Source organism: Elephas maximus, chromosome X (assembly GCF_024166365.1).
Source record: "Elephas maximus indicus isolate mEleMax1 chromosome X, mEleMax1 primary haplotype, whole genome shotgun sequence".
NCBI classification, from domain to species: domain Eukaryota; kingdom Metazoa; phylum Chordata; class Mammalia; order Proboscidea; family Elephantidae; genus Elephas; species Elephas maximus.
Window position 1 is genome coordinate 179273145 of NC_064846.1, and position 16642 is coordinate 179289786.

The 16642-nt window shown below is 41.3% G+C and overlaps 1 protein-coding gene across 1 annotated transcript in view; it reads left to right on the forward strand.

Moving 5' to 3' along the window:
- Window positions 1-10858, forward strand: part of LOC126068891 (zinc finger protein 20-like) — a 65003-nt gene extending 54145 nt beyond the window's left edge. The window contains exon 6 of the mRNA XM_049871577.1: window positions 10299-10858. Coding sequence (XP_049727534.1) covers window positions 10299-10346 — 48 coding nt within the window. The 3' untranslated portion in view covers window positions 10347-10858. The remainder of the gene's footprint in view (window positions 1-10298) is intronic.
- Window positions 10859-16642: the final 5784 nt, after the last annotated feature.

A 16642-nucleotide genomic window follows, 5' to 3' on the forward strand; every position in this document is an offset into this window, starting at 1 on the left:
GTATATGAACATAGATGGAAAAGTATGCACTTTGGAAATTTGTATATTACAGCATATTCAAATAGATGAGTGAGATACAGAGTATTTGAAACGTATTTCACCTGGACGCGGTTATCAGAAAGCCTCTTATTTTAAGGATACTCTGTGAGAGTAATGGTTGTATCTGTACTAGGGGATTTAACCTAGGAAACATGGGACAAGTCAGGAAAAAAGCAAGCATGTTCTGAATATTTGGTAATGGTGAAATGGGAACACATTAATTTCCAACACCATGTTCCCTATTTTTAACAGCAGTCATACAGTAGAGAACTTCCATGAAAGTAATGAGGGCACTCAGTCTTGGAAAACGTTCAGCTGGATTCCAGATCTTACTGCACTCAAAAGAAACCCTCCAGGAGTAAACTCTTTTGAATACTCTGATTGTGGAAAGGTCTTCATGGATCACTCAGCATATAACCATCATATCAGATCTTCCACCAGATGCAGTGCCTTTCAGGGTAAGGAATGTGGAGAATCCTGCAGCTGTTCCTCTCACCTAACCACTCCTTTGAGACTTCTTCATGGAAATAGACGCCATAAATGTAAGGTGTCTGGGAAGGATATGATTTGTATGTGAACCCTTAAGAATCCTGTGACAGCACTCACTGGTGAGAAATGCTGCAAATGCAACAAATGTGGGAAAGGATTTTGTAGTTTGTCATCCCTTTGTACACACGTGAGTGGCCATAAGCATGCATGTAAAGAATGTTGTAAAATCTGTAGTCCTTTATCCCTCATTTTACCTAAAAAATGTCCTAACAGAGATAAGCCTTATGAATGTGCGGAATGTGGGAAAGCCTTTTGTTATTCCTCAGCCCTTAGTATGCATAAAAGAACTCACAGTGGACAGAAACCTTTTGAATGTAATCAGTGTGGGAAATCCTTTAGTAGTTCTTCATCCTTCAGTGTGCATAAAAGGACTCACAGTGGAGAAAGGCCTTATGAATGTATCAGTGTGGGAAAGCGTTTATTTGTCCCTCCCGCCTCAATTCACATATAAGAACTCACAGTGGAGAGAGGCCTCATGAATGTAAGGAATGTGGGAAAGCCTTTATTCGTTTCTCCCACCTCACTTCACATAAAAGAACTCACAGTGGAGAGAAACCTTATGAATGTATACCATGTGGGAAAGCCTTTAGTTGTTCCACAGCCCTCATTAGGCATAAAAAAACACAATGGAGTGAGGCCTTATGAATGTACAGAATGTGGGAAAGCCTTCATATATTCCTCATGCCTTACTATGCATAAAAGAGCTCACAGTGGAGAGAAACCTTGTGAATGTAAACAATGTGGGAAAGGCTTTATTTGTTCCTCCCACCTCACTTCACATATAAGAACTCACAGTGGAGAGAGGCCTCATGAATGTAAGGAATGTGGCAAAGCCTTTATTCGTTCCTCCCCCCTCACTTCACATAAAAAAACTCACAGTGGAGAGAAACCTTATGAATGTACACAATGTGGGAAAACCTTCAGTTGTTCCCCAGCCCTCAGTAGACATAAAAAAACTCACAATGAAGTAAGGCCTTATGAATGTACGGAATGTGGAAAAGCCTTTATTTATTCCTCAGCCCTTACTATGCATAAAAGAACTTACAGTGGAGAGAAACCTTATCAATGTAAGCAATGTGGGAAGGCCTTTATTTGTTCCTCGCACCTCACTTCACATAGAAGAACTCACAGCGAGTTGATTGATTACTCTTAGATCAAAAGTGAGATATTTCATCCTTACAGTTATGCTTTTGAACAGCAAATTTCTGAAAGTTTATAAATAAAGAACAAAGACTTTTAGTAAGAAATTAATACTAACTCAAAGGATCCTCAAACATAATTTATGCCTTTGAGAGAAATGCCAGTTTCATTGTAACTGGGACTGTCCTCATAAGTGTTTGTTACTTTCTCAGTCTAAGCTAAATTTTACCTTTGTTAAAGTCTTTGCTATTACCAATGAGGCTGCAGGGAATAGCATTGAGCAAATGAGGTTTTATATTATTTAATGTTATATCCTTGATGTTATTTTGCAAACAATAAAATACACTCATCTTATATTTGGATCAGACTGTTTTGTTTTCATATTTGAAACATTGCTTCCATTCTTATCGTAAACTGTTTTGTCTGTTATAATTAATAACTGTCATATAGTGATAGTTTGAGACTGTGTAAATACTCTGGTTTTCATTGTACTTTGGCCTACCTATGTTAGTATTTGCATATAAATATGTATTATTATTACTGTGGTCTTTACCGGATGATATTTTTTGTTCCGATATCCAATAAAATATATCTATAACTTGGCATTCTGAAAGAAATAGATTTTCTTTCACTCTGATATTTGTTTTTGATTATTCATAATAGTATAGGCAGTGCAGATTATGATGGAGTTCCATTCCTAAGTGCGTTTTTTAGTTGAATTTTCACACCGGAACGCTTAGGTACGATTATTTGTATGTAATGTCATTTAGTCGGATGTTTTCCTTAGAATATACTGTACAGAGTACCTTTCTATGCATAAAAAAGGTCTAAGAAAACACTTGTAGTTTCAATACAATATTTTGAACATGATAGTACAGTGATAACAGTAATGACATTTTGATGTGCATTACAAAGTTGTAACCGTGTGTTATTACGAACCTCTGCCACTTTATTGGATTCTGTCTTGATAGGTTTCTCTCACCTCTGAGTTTGGGAGGCTAGGAGGCTGCCCTCCTAGGCACCGCACATGTGAGCCCCCTTCATCAGGTGGTGGGGGAGGGAAATGCAGAGCATGGACCCTTCCCCTGCACAACTCCTTACCTGAACTTACAGGGGATGTTGGCCTCTGCCCAGCTGCAAACAGTAAGAACGAGCAACACGGAAACACTGTATCACTAGTGGGCAAGGGATCCAGGACTGGAGTTCCTGCAAGGGGGGATCTTTGTAATAGGATGAGCCAGATTCAAAAGTCCTGGATCAGTCCACTAAAAGACTGGGACATGGGCATACAACAGTGAAGATGGAAAGAAGCTGGTATACACAAAAGACAGTAAAAGGACAAGGGATTTTACATGAGAGTGGAAGAAGATCAACTCCCAAGTGGTACTAGCGATTGAGACTAATTCTGACCTCACTCCTGGAATCAGAGGTACCAAGGGTATGAGATTAAATTGAAAGCATTGAATTGATTTTTAAAAACCCAGAAGAAATCTCGAGAAAAGAGGCTTTTTCACAAAAAGCAGAATATCCACAAACAAGATCTCTGGGTATTACAGGAAGAAAGGTTTGCCCACTTTAACCCACCTCTACTTTCCTTCTCATGAGTTTTTTTGTGCTCTTTTTCCTTCCATTCCATCAGTGTTTTCCAACTTTTATAGCTCTGCTTTATTCTGTTTATTTTTGTACGTATCTTTAAGTTCACTTTATTTGGTTCCACAATCAACACCTATGAAAGCAGTAGTGAGGAAATCAAAAGACACATTATCTTGGGCAAATGGGCTTCAAGAGATCTCCTTAAAGTGTTAAAAAGCAAAGATGTCACCCTGAGGACTTAGGTGCACCTGACTCAAGCCAGGCTGTTTTCAATTGCCTAATTTGCATTTTAAAGCTGAGCAGTGAATAAAGAAGAGCGAAGAATTGAGGCCTTCAAATTATGGTGCTGGGGGAAGAATATTGACTATACCATGGATTGCCGAAGGAACGAACAAATCTGTCTTGGAAGAAGTGCAACCAGAATGCTCCTTGGAAGCAAGAATGGCAAGACTGCGTCTCACATACTTTGGTCGTGTAGTCAGGAGGAATCAGTCCCTGGAGAAGGACATCACGCTCGGTAAAGCAGAGGTTCAGCAAAAAAGAGGAAGACCTTCAAAGAGATGGATTTACACAGAAGTTCTAACAGTTGGCCCAAGCATAGCAAGTATTGTTAGGATGGCGTAGGACCTAAAAGTGTTCTGTTGTACATGGGATCGCAGTGATTCGGAATTGACGCAATTGCATGTAACAACAACAGTCTTTAAGTTCACGAAACCTACTTCCTGCTGTGTATGTAATGATATGAAACCTATCTACTGCTTCTAATTTTGTAATCATGTGTTTCAGTATAGAATTTATGAGTATGTTTACTTTCTCGTATCTATTCCTGTTGTCTATTTGGTTCATTTCCTGTGTGTCTGATAATTTTGTGGTTCTGTGATGTCATATTTTTTAGATTTTTTTTATTATTTGGAATCATGTTTAAGGTATACTAAAAGAATAAGAGTTGTTCATATATTTGTTATCAAGGCTTAATGGTTGTCAATATGTTAGATATTTCAACTAAGGACATAATTGAAGATATAATTTTTCTTTTTCCAAAGAGCTTTTTTTTTTTTGCCAAGACTGGTGTTTGGAGTTACTGTTACCAATCTCAGAAACCTTAGATCATTCAGAGCTCAGTATTCCCTTTTGGATGAATCACAGCCAGGCCATGTAGTCTCTGTGATATAATGATATGGCTCCCACTATTGGGAAGCCTGACCTCCAACTTCTGCCGTATCTGTGCCACCATCTTGATCCTCCTGCTACTTATTTCTGTTTTGAATCTTGCAGATTCTAGAAGAACTGGAAGGGCGGGGGAAAGCACGGCTTATTTTGGACAAAGTGTTTTTATGGTACATGTTCCCTCTGATCCCGTCATTTGATGGGTGTAGCTGGGGTACACATTCACATATTTCAAGTGATGTGACAGGTTTTAAGTTACATACACGGGTAGGGTGTTCATTTCCTTTCTAGTAAGAAAGTTTACTTTGAAAGTGAAATGTGTTCTGTACCATGACTTAGAGCAGGGTCCAGCAAACACTTTTGTAAAGGACTACATAGTAAACACTTTAGACTTTGCAGCCCAGATATTTAGCTTTGCAAAGCCTTGGCTCTGTCAGTGTATCTTGAAAGCAGCTATAGGCAGTATTTCCCTGAATTGTCGTGGCCATGTTCCAAGGAAATGCTATTTATAAATGCAGTTGTTGGGGCAGAATTGGCCTGGGGTTGTGTAGTGTGTTGAGCCCTGACTTACACAGTAGATTGAGATATAGGGACCAGGGAAATCAAAGAAGACGTGTAAAATTCATAGAACAAATCACGTGCAGCTGCTTCTGTGCTAGTTGGACTCACCTAGTAGAAAGGCCAGGATGATTATGTCATCAGGCTCTGCCCTTATCCCTGGCCAATGCTGATGTGATTGTCAGATCCTGAATCACCCAGACTTTCCCCTCTACCAACCTATGCTACCTAAAAAAAGTTGCTTTCCAGTCAACTCAGACTTGTGGCAGGCATTGAGTTTCTTTTGTTTATAGTGATGGAAAGTTTGACAGCAAATACTGGTGATGGTTGCACAACATGATTAATGTAATTGAAGTTACTAAATTATGTATATGAAAATCGTTAAGTTGCTATGACTGTGTAAAAACTCAGGGAGTTAGAAAAAGAAGCTGTTATTTTTGGGTCCACATAACAGGTTTCTATTCCTGGCAGGCCCTTGGATGCCTTTGCATCAGCTGTGGGTCAGAAAGGCAGCTGCTAATCCAGGCTGGATTTTCCCCCAAGCTCGGGCTTAACTGGATGCTAGCTGGTCTAGGATAGGCCGTGGTTGGTTAACAAATGTGTAGAAGGTGTGCCTTATTTCAGCAAAAATGTTGTATTCTCACTATACATTATTGCATCTCAAGATGACTATCTATTATATGTGAAAAAGCACTTGAAAAGAAAGTCATAGTTAGAGATATGTTTAGGTTATATATATATATTTTAAATTAATTTTTATTGTGCTTTAAGTGAAAGTTTACAAATCAGTTCAGTCTCTCATACAAAAATTTACATACACCTTGCTATGCACCCCTAATTGCTCTCCTTCTGATGAGATAGCACAGTACTTCTCTCCACTCTCTCTCCTTGTGTCCATTTGGGTAGCTTCTGGCCCCCTCTGCCCTCTCATCTCCCCTCCAGACAGGAAATGCCTACATAGTCTTATGTGACCACTTGCTCCAAGAAGCTCCCTCTTCACCAGTATCATTTTCTATCCCATAGTCCAGTCCAATCCCTGTCTGAAGAGTTGGCTTTGGGAATGGTTCTTGCCCTCGAGTAACAGAAGGTCTGGGGTCCGTGGGCTCCGGGGTCCCTCCAGTCCCAGACTGACCGTTAAGTCTGGCCTTTCTACGAGAATTTGGGGTCTGCATCCCACTGCTCTTCTGCTCCCTCAGTTGGGTTATATTTTTGTATTGATTTTATTTAACTTTGCATTACTTTTGTAATTCCATCTCTCAGCCTTATAAAAAAGACTACTATAGTTTGAATGTGGATACCACTAGACTGAATTAAGATTTCTGGAACTCTTGTGTAGAAAACAACCAGTTACATAGTGCTGCTGGTCCAGAATTACAGTGAACCAAAATTAACTACATGGGACTGAATGGACTAAAAGATTACTACGGTTACAATTACTACATCACAGTCAAGCTTTCAGAGCAAAATGTGACAGAAAAACAACATAAACTCATCAGTCTATTGAGTTCAGATGAAAAGTCAGGCCTGTACTCTTAAACAATGTAACAGAATAGAAAGCAAATAGGGAACCCAGGGTCTTAAAATGTATATGAATTCCTTGGTAAGATTGACTCAATTCTGCAGAAAAACAGGTCCTAAAGAAAACTTATTAACTTGCCAGAATATCAGATGTATAGGTTATCTGACCCTGTGAGAAAACTTGAACACCCAATAAGTATTCCTCAAAGAGGAAAGAAAAGACAACGCAAATGGGAACTCATTTTCCCAAAGTGGAAGGAGAAATAGGAGGGATCTCATTTTTCCAAAGTGACCCCTGAAATTACAAATTGCTTCTAGGATATTCAGCTTTTAGTGCTTTCCAACGTAGAGCTCCAGGCTCTCTGGTCATGGATCCTATTTCCCAGGGCTGAAACTTTGCTCTCTGCAAGTCAGATAAAATTCCTAGGAGGTAGTCTGCTTTAGGATTTGGGTCAGTGTTTCGTTTTACAGTGTATGTGCATTGCATAAGAGTTCCCTTTGTGCCTGATGGGCAGCTTAATGCTGTGGCCCATCATAGGTCCCAGCTTATCCCAACACCGGCATCTCTATTGGTAGCCTCCTAAAGACAGGCCGCCTCTCAGCTCCTTCAGGAGAGGCTTCTCTTGGCCTCCTTAGGACCGGCTCCTCTTGTCCCCCTCAGGACATGCTCCTGTGTCCCTGCTGTCTGTCACCAGTGACTGCCAGTGGGCTTGGAAGGTTTGCTACTTTTTGTCCATGTTGGTTGACATTTCCTAGGTAAGCTGTAAACAACTTGTGGCTTGATACTTGTTCTCTGGTCCTGGGCTTTTCCCACACTAAGGCAGTAGAAACTTTTAAACTGGTCAGTAAGTTCTTAGCACATCCCAACTCCAAGATCTAGACCCTCTTGCCATATTTAAGCCCTCTCCTATAGTTCCAACATGTTGTTGCTTTGTCCCTGGGTGTAATCACCTGTGTGGCCATGTATCCAAGCGTGCTGTAGCATCCTCTGGCTCCTATGAGTGCTTGTATCTGGCCTTCTTACGTGAGTGCGTTTTTCTTTCTGCGGTTGACAGAGTATTCCAGAACACCCACAGACCCCCTTTGGGGGGAAATTAACACATGCATTCAATGGCCCACACCGTATTTTTGTAAAAATAAATTAACCTTAAAGAACTTTAGTTAGATCCTCGTCTTTGTGCCTCTTACAGATACACATCTCAGGTCATAAAACATCTTTGAGTATGTGCACAGGAAAATGGGAAAATTGCTTCTGTTCTTCAGGGCTGTGTGGACAAGGTCATAGTAACTAATGAATCCTGTGTTTTTGCCTCAAGTTTCTCCGCCTTTGATTTCTCCATTTCTAGAAAGGCACTGCCATTTGTCCTGTTGGTTAGGTCAGAAAAGTGGAAATTACGAGTTTTCTGTCTGCTTTCATCAGTCACTGCCCTTTAAAGCAGTCCTCAAGTTCTGCTATTTGTACCCCCAACACGTATGTCAGTATTGCCCACTTTTGGTAACAGATGTTGGTCTCCTTCAATATTTGTTGTTCTTTTGGACTTTAGTCATAGAATTCCTGAGTTTGAGTTCTAACTGTGGTCACCTAGGAATAGCATTTTATTTCCCAGCAGTCCTTGCTACGAGATGGTACCATGTGACTAAGCTTTCTCAGTGAGCTGTAGCTAAAAGTGTCTCATGTCATTTCTAAGAAATGTCATTAAATGTAGAGAACATACCCCTCTTCAGTATATTAGATTGTTGAATTCTGCATTTCAGTTCATATACGCATTCAAGAAAAACCAGGCGTTTCTCTGTAGAGGAAATGAAGGGCAGCCATGGCCAGATCCCACACACCAGGGAGAACCACTGAGCCCCTAGGTCCCCAGATAGAGAGCACTCCAGGTTCCTGCACGGAAGCCCTCTATTGAGCATCTAGAGTCCCGGAAACCGGAAGCAGAAGTGAGCGTTCTGAGGGAGCAGCTGTGGACTGGGCAGTCCTGTCCAGGTGTGAGGTCTCTGTCCTAAATGTCCTGCCCCCACCTGCACTCCGCGGTCCCCGCGCCCGTTTTCTTCTCTCTCTTTTTTTTTTTGCAGTCCCATCTGGGCCAGACTCTTCGGCCTCGTCCACCACTGTTCGCTTACACACATGCACACACTCGTGCACTAACTGGTATCCAGGATGGACATCAGTTTATACACCAAGAAGACATTTGCTCACCGTGTATTGCAGTGCCGTCAGGAAAATGTCTCTGAAAGTTAACGATTTCTGCTTATCCAGATATATTTCTGTTTTGTTGTAAAGCTGTATCTGCTTTGTCAACATGAAGTAGACTGTGTGTCAATGTGACCTAAATCAATTTTAATAAGTGAACATAAGCACAGTTAAGGACCTGAAGGCACAAAGTCTTGTCTGAGATACAGGGCTTTACCAGGAGAAGCATCTCCGGGTTGTGTGAATTGAATAGGATGTTTCCTTTGTCTCGTCTCCCTAGTATCCAGCAGGGCTCTAGATCATCCATGGTACTTTTGGAGAATAACAGCCAGGATTAAGAACAAAACTGTAGCATATGAGCAGAAACGGGGTTGTCAGAAATTGAGACATCAAAGACAAATGGACCTGCCTCCTGACCCTGGCACGTCAGCATTCTGGCTGGCAGCGTCGAGCTCGTGGTTAATCGATTGTCTCTAACTTTACTCAACTGTGAGCTGTTTGAAATGATATCCGTGTAGGAGAGCCATGAGATATAAATAAGCTAGTGTGTTGAAAACTTGAAAAACCTTTCATAAACCGTAGTTGCTCAATACGTGGAATATTTTATCATTATTCTATCTTATAATGAAGGTTAGGGTTTTTGATGTCTTTAAAACATGCACCTGGTCCACTGCAGTGGAGGGGACTATTGGATGTTGCTTCTAGCTCAAAATTTGTTGTGACCCGTCATACCAGGACTGATTAGAGAGGACATAGTCAGCACATTTCACCACTTCTCTGACAAGAGGAGCCTTCTTCCTCTAAAGCCGCTCTGACTTAGCACCCTCTCGCTATGTGAGGAAGCCGACGGATCGGTGCTATGTCACAGAGGTCACTCTTACAGACCAGGGGATTCCACATGTCAGGGTTCCGGTAGTCATGGATGTATGCCTCCAGGGGCTGCAAATATTAGAGAAGTTTGGAGTGGAGCCTCTGGAGGGTTGGTGGTAATCCTCTTTCGTAGGCTTCACAGGCAATTTTAGAGTTAATCCGTCTGCATTTCAGCTTACTTACAAAATTATATGTTTTTGTTGTAAAAATTAAAACTAATGAACCGTTTGCAAATTCAACAGTGTTTACACGTGTAACTTGGTGTCATTGATTATGCTTATCGTGTTGGGTGGTCCTTACAAAATGGAAGTTGTAACTTCTCAGCAGACACAAGTATATGCTGTTGTCCTTTCTGCAGAGGTAGCCGTCTGTCATCTTATCGCAGGAGAGTGTGTGTGCGTGAGGGCATATGCGTTGATGTTTGTTGAGGGGGCAGTCACTAATATGTAATTGGCGTGCATCCAGTTGCGTGGGGTCTTGGAATTTGAACATTGTGGGGAGATCTGGGTTCTCATGTTCCCTGTCTCATCTGAGCTCGTTTTAATTTTTATTACCTTTGCCTGCCTCTGGAAGGGACAGAAAGTATGACAGAACAAGTGAGTTTTTGAAAAATAGTTGACTGACACATAGAAATCCATAATTCTCTGAAAGAATTTTTTTTTTTTTTTTTTAGCTGATGAACCTGTCACCACTTGATCTGCTAGAGTTCAAGAAAATATAACCAGCCCAGGGCTTTGGGTTTCTAATTTGTGCGGGCGCTTGTTCCTCTCATGGCTGTGAAGGTCAGAAGGAAAAACTGCCATTCTGAAGTGTTATCCAGTTGTTAATCCTTACCGTGTGCTTTGTGTTTTGTTGAATGTTCTGGTGGGTCTTAATGGAAGGAGATACAGGTGGTGATCTGAGTGAGAGCATTTTTCAAATGTCTGCAATGTTTTCTAACTATCCTAGACCATGAAGAGAGAAGAATAAGACTGCAGTTGGCAGCTTTCAAACTGTGGTGATGTTATTTCAGTGCGTTAGAAGGCCACAAGACAGGACGCAGTCAGTGAGGAGGAAGTGAATATAGTTAGTGAAGGGACGTGGCTGATGGCTGTACTCTCGAGTAGACCTTAGAGCACAGAACTTTGTGTCAAATCCCCTTCAATTCTCAGTTCTCCGTGACCGTCAGCCTCAGCCTTCGTCCTTGGACACCGTGGAATACATGGTACCCTCCTGATCCGAATGTATATGGGATGTTTTAGGACTCGGTGATCGCTGAGGATGTCGCTGTGGTCTTTAGCCAGGAAGAGTGGCCTTTGCTGACTCTTGCTCAGAGAACTCTCTACAGAGATGTGATGATGGAAACTTTCAGAAACCTGGCCTCAGTAGGTAAGGATGGCATGACTCTTTTTTTTCCCCCCTATTTATATCTTTAGTGAACATAAGTATTTTACTCATTGACGATGCTTCTGTATTTGGGCTGAGGAATGGCAATAAATTGTTCAATAAAACAGGGGTGGTCCTTTGGTCTATGGAGCTCACGTATCCTGGCGTCCCCATGAATATAAAGCTCTGTGTATTAAAGTGAGTTTTTATTTCCTTTGTGATTAAAAGTCCTCAGGTTCTTGGAGCATTGTAAGTGTAAATACTGGCTGCAGGGGTCCCTTTGGGGTACTGAGAGATAAGTGGTGTGGGACCTGGTAGAGAGTTTTATTGTGTTTGTTACAAGACTGATATGATTATCTTGGTGCACATAAACTCACACCTATGTTCAGAGAGCCCGAAGAGCAAAGTGTTGGCTGCATGTCAAGGAAATGTCCGTTGCTCTTCACAGTCCTCCTTTGTGATGTGTGTTTCTCCGTGAACACCATGTCCGCTGTAAGCATTTGTTTTCCCAGAGAAACAGGGAAAAGATCTGAAGACAGTGGAGAGAGGATTCACCCAGGGTCAGTGTGTGGGGAAGCACCAGGAAAGCAAGAATTTTTTGAAGGACTAGCCCTGCCTGGAGGGAATTACATTTGAATCGGTCAGAAAAAGTCTCTACTGTGTTGAGGAGACAACTTTGCAGACACCCGAGCTTACTTTTCTGACTTTAGTAATCCTCACAACCGTGGTCATGGAGACCTTTTGCCTCTTTAAATGTTACATGTGTGTTATGCCCAGCGCTTTTCTATTTAGCTCTCCTAGTTACACCTTTTTTACATCGCCATCACTGTAAATCCTCACGGAAGTATTTCCTAGTAAATTGCTTTTTAACCATCGTGAGTGTGCTGCAACAGCAAAACGTGGCTGCGTGTTTCTTTGTTCAGAGCCTTTTTTATCCCCTAACAATTCCTTTCTTTTTTTGTTTTATGTCGTGAACCTGAACTTGAATTACGGGGTCAGTCTCTCAAAACTTTAATGATGGGGAAAAGTTATCTAGTGAATGTACAGTGGTGGGATACAAGAAGAATAATACCTCGTTGTCCATGTTAGGAGAAACCTTTGAATTGCACGGCAAAAAAGATCAGTATAAAAACCAGGGCAGACATTTGAGGTGAGTGTCATTCAAAGAAGAGAAAACAGTGCCTCAGGAGAAAGCCCTAAAGTGTGATGACATAGAAATACATACATATGTGTGTATATATGTATGTGTATTAGGACTTCACCCATGTTGTTACGATTCAGCTAATGCCAAAGTAACGAGGGCAGCGGATACAGTGTAGGGCAACCAAATGTGTTGCCCATTTGCTTTTTTGTCTGCATTTTTTCTTATTGTGCTTTAGATGAAGGTTTACACAACAGACTCGTTTCTAATTACACAACTAATGCACATACTGTTTTGTGACATTTTCTGCCAACCCCACGACATGTCTCCCCTTCTTAACCTTGGGTTCTCCATTACCACCTTTCCTGTACCCTCATGCCTTCTTGTCGTTGCTGCCAGGCTGGTGCGCCCCCTTAGTTTCTTTTTTGTTTTATGGGCCTGTCTAATCTTTGGTTGAAGGGTGAACCACAGGTGTGACCACATTACTGAGCTATATGGGTGTCCTGAGGCCATACTTGGGGTTTCGTCTGTTTGGATTTTGACTCAATTAGCAAACAATCAGTGGTGCCCTGCTCAAAGATTCTGGTGGACTGCGCCACTTTGGATGCGTGTTGCTCTCCACATTCCTACCAGAAAAACAATCTGTTGCATCAAGCTCCTGAAAGTTTCAGGATCTGTTTGGGTGATTGGAATTATTGGCAGGACTGTGAAGAGAAACACACATTCGGTGTGGCATATAGGCCACCATTTGTGAGCAGAGTGTTGGTCTTTGTTTCCTGTTTGGATCAAAATCACAGGACAACAAGCTTGGTTGTTGATGGAATGTGTATACTGTCTTCATTTATGTTGTCAGTTCCTGAACTGTTACAAACCGTTCTGAAGCCTTGATGTATAGTAATAAATACACCTCCTCCTCACTTATTGACTATTTCTGTACCCAACATTTTACATTTAAGATAATAGTGAAAAATCTACTCTTCGACTATTTTGCACATCAACAACATACATTTGTAAGTAAACAACGCTGAGGTGCAAGGCCAGAGTAACACTGGCTGTGATGGTTAAGATTATGTGTCACTTTGGCTAGGCCGTGAATCTCAGTGGTCTGGCAGTCATGTAAGGATATACTTTGGCAGTTATGTAACGATATAGTCATCCTCCATTTTATGATCTGATGTGGTTACCCTCCATTTTCGCACAATGACCCGATCTTTGGAATCTCAAGGTTGATACATGAGTAGAAGGTGTATGTATGGGTGTGTAGATATATCTATGTATGTATAAATGAATCTAGCTGTATGTGTGTTCAGAGAACTTTCCTAATACAACATATTTAAAAAATGAGTCAGGTTTCGAGTATTTGAAATATATTTCACTTGGATACAATGATCAGAAGTCTCATGTTTTAGAAAAACAGTGCCATAATGGTAGTATTTATCATAGATGATTTAATCTGTGAAACATGAGACAAATCAGGACCAAAACCATGTACTTTCACTGTGTTTGGTAATAGCGCAACGGAAAAAATTTATTTCCAACGCATGTTGCGTATTTTTAATAGAAGTCATACAGCAGAGAACCTCCATGAAAGTAACGAAGGCGATCAATGTTGGGAAGCCTTCTGTTGGATTCCAGATCTTACCGGACTTAAAAGAAATCCTCCTGAAGTAAATTCTTTTCAATGCCGTAACTCTGCAACAGCCTTCATGGATCACTTACCATGTAACCATCATACAAGATCTTACAACGGACGCAGAACCTGTCAGTGTAAGGAATATGGAGAAGCCTGCAGTTCTCCCTCTCTGCCAACCACTCCTATGAGAACTGTTAATGGAAAGAAATTCAATAAATGTAAGGTGTTTGAGAAGGACTTCATTTGTACCTCAACCTTTAGGAATCTTGTGATGAGACTCACCAGTGAGAAATGCTGTGAATGTAATGAATGTGGGAAGGATTCCTGTAGTTTCTCATCCTTCTGGACACATGTAAGAGGTCAGATGAGTGAAAGTCAAGAATGTCTTAAAACCTATGGTCCTTTATCGCTAAAAAAAAGTTACGTAAAAAATTTCTTAATATGGATAAACCTTATGAATGTAAGGAATGTGAGAAAGCCTTTAGATGATTCTCACACCTCATTCTACGTGAAAGAACTCACAGTGGAGACAGATCCTATGCATGTAAGGAATGTGGGAAAGCCTTTAGTCAGGCCAAATACCTCACTCAACACAGAAAAACTCACAGTGATGTGAGGGCTTATGAATGTGAGGAATGTGGGAAAGCCTTTAGATGGCCCTCAGTTCTTACTGTACATAAAAGAAGTCACAGTGGAGAGAAGCCTTATGAATGTAAGGAATGTGGGAAAGCCTATATTCAGGCAAAAATACCTCATTAAACATAGAAGAACTCACAATGATGTGAGGCCTTATGAATGTAAGAAATGTGGGAAAACCTTTAGGTGTTACTCAGCCCACTGCTACACATAAAAGAACTCACAGTGGAGAGAGACCCTGTGAATGTGAGGAATGTGGGAAAGCCTTTAGATGACCCTCAGTTCTTACTGTACATAAAAGAAGTCACAGTGGAGAGAAGCCTTATGAATGTAAGGAATGTGGGAAATGCTTTAGTTATCCCTCAGGCCTCACTAGACATATAAGAACTCACAGTGGAGGGAAGCCTTATGAATGTAAGGAATGTGGGAAATGCTTTAGTTATCCCTCAGGCCTCACTGCGCATAAAAGGACTCACAGTGGAGAGAAACCTTATGAATGTAAGGAATGTCGGAACGTCTTTACTCAGGCCTCACACCTCACAACACATATAAGAAGTCACAGTGGAGAGAAGCCATATAAATGTAAGTAATGTGGGAACACCTTTAGTCAGCCGTCATCCCTCATTAAACATATAAGAACTCAGAGTGGAGGCCTTATGAATGTATGGAATGTGGCGGAGCCTTTTGGTGGTCCTCATGCTTCAACAGACATATGAGAACTCACAGTGGAGTGAAATCTTAGGAATGTGGGAAAGCCTTTAGTCAAGCCTCACACCTCAGTAAACACACGAGAACTCACAGCGGATTGACATGTTAGGAAGGTAAGGAATGTGGGAAAGCTTTTCGTTCTTACACCTGACTGTACACATAAGATCTCACAGTAGAGAAAGCCTTTATGAACATAAAGATTGGGAGAAAGTCTTTAGACATACCTTATCCCTCATTAAAGAGAATTCACAGTGGAGGGAGTCCTTATGAATGTAAGGAGTTTGGGAAAGCCTCTTGTGATTCCTCAGCCCTCACTATGCATAAATGAACTCACAGTGGAGAAAAACCTTATGAATGTGCCAAATGTTTTCTATTTCAATCATTTCTCCTATGTTTATTAATGGAAATTTGCAAGAAATATCTTTACCTTCTCTCCCCTTTATCTTTTAAATTGTTTATAGCAGTACAGGCAGTCCCCCAAATTATGAACGAGTTCTGTTCGTAAGTCTGTCCTTAAGTCAAATTTGTGCGTCCGTCAGAACCTTTAGGTACAGTTCGTATCTAACATCAGTTAGTGAAGTGTTTGCCTTATTATGTAATATATAGTAGACTTTTCTATACGTAAAACATTAAAGGGACGCTTGATACACTGAAACATCTTTAAGAAGATAATACTACAGTATTAACGTTTTGATCACTTTGCAAACTAGCACCCGTTTCTTATTTCGAACCTTTGCCACTTCCTTGGATTTCCTCTTGGTACGCCCTCCTCACCTCTGACTTGGTGAGGCCAAGAGGCCGCCTGTGTGGGCACTGCCCATTTTTGCTATGCTAGGTGTGTGGACTTGCTGCTAACGTCAGAGACCTTCAGACGTTTGGAACGTGAGATTCCCATTTGGGTGACTCACGACCAGGCCACCAAGCCCTTGTGTTGTATTCCTATGGCTCCCACTTTTGGGATGCTTGGGCGCCTATTTATGCCCCTGCATATGAACCTCGTTTCCATAGTTTTCTAACTGAATCAGCCCCCTCTTGATAAAGTTCAGCCAAAATGCTTGACTGCCCTCTCTCTTATTCCATATTTTTCTGAATTTCGTCTGGCAGTTCCTCAGTATCTTGTTTAATACTTTAATGAAGATGTGTCTTACTCCATCCAGACTTTTTAAGGTGTCATCTCTGGAAGACTTGGTCCAGTCTACTGAAAGTGGACATCTCCTTTGTCATTTGAACATTTATTAAGATTTAGCATATATACCTATACTTATAAGGAGCCCTTGTAGCGCAATGGCTAAGATATGGCAGCTAACCAAAAGATTGGCAGTTTGAATCCTCCAGCCACTCCTTGGGAAGCCTTTGAGGTAGTCCTGCTCTGTCCTATAGGGCTGCAGTGAGTCAGAATCGACTCAATGGCTATGGGTTGGGAGCCCTGGGGACATAGTGGTTAAGAGCTCAGCTACTAACCAAATGGTCGGCAGTTCAAATCTACCAGCCGCTCCTTGGAAACCCTATGGAGCAGTTGTACTCTGTCCTATGG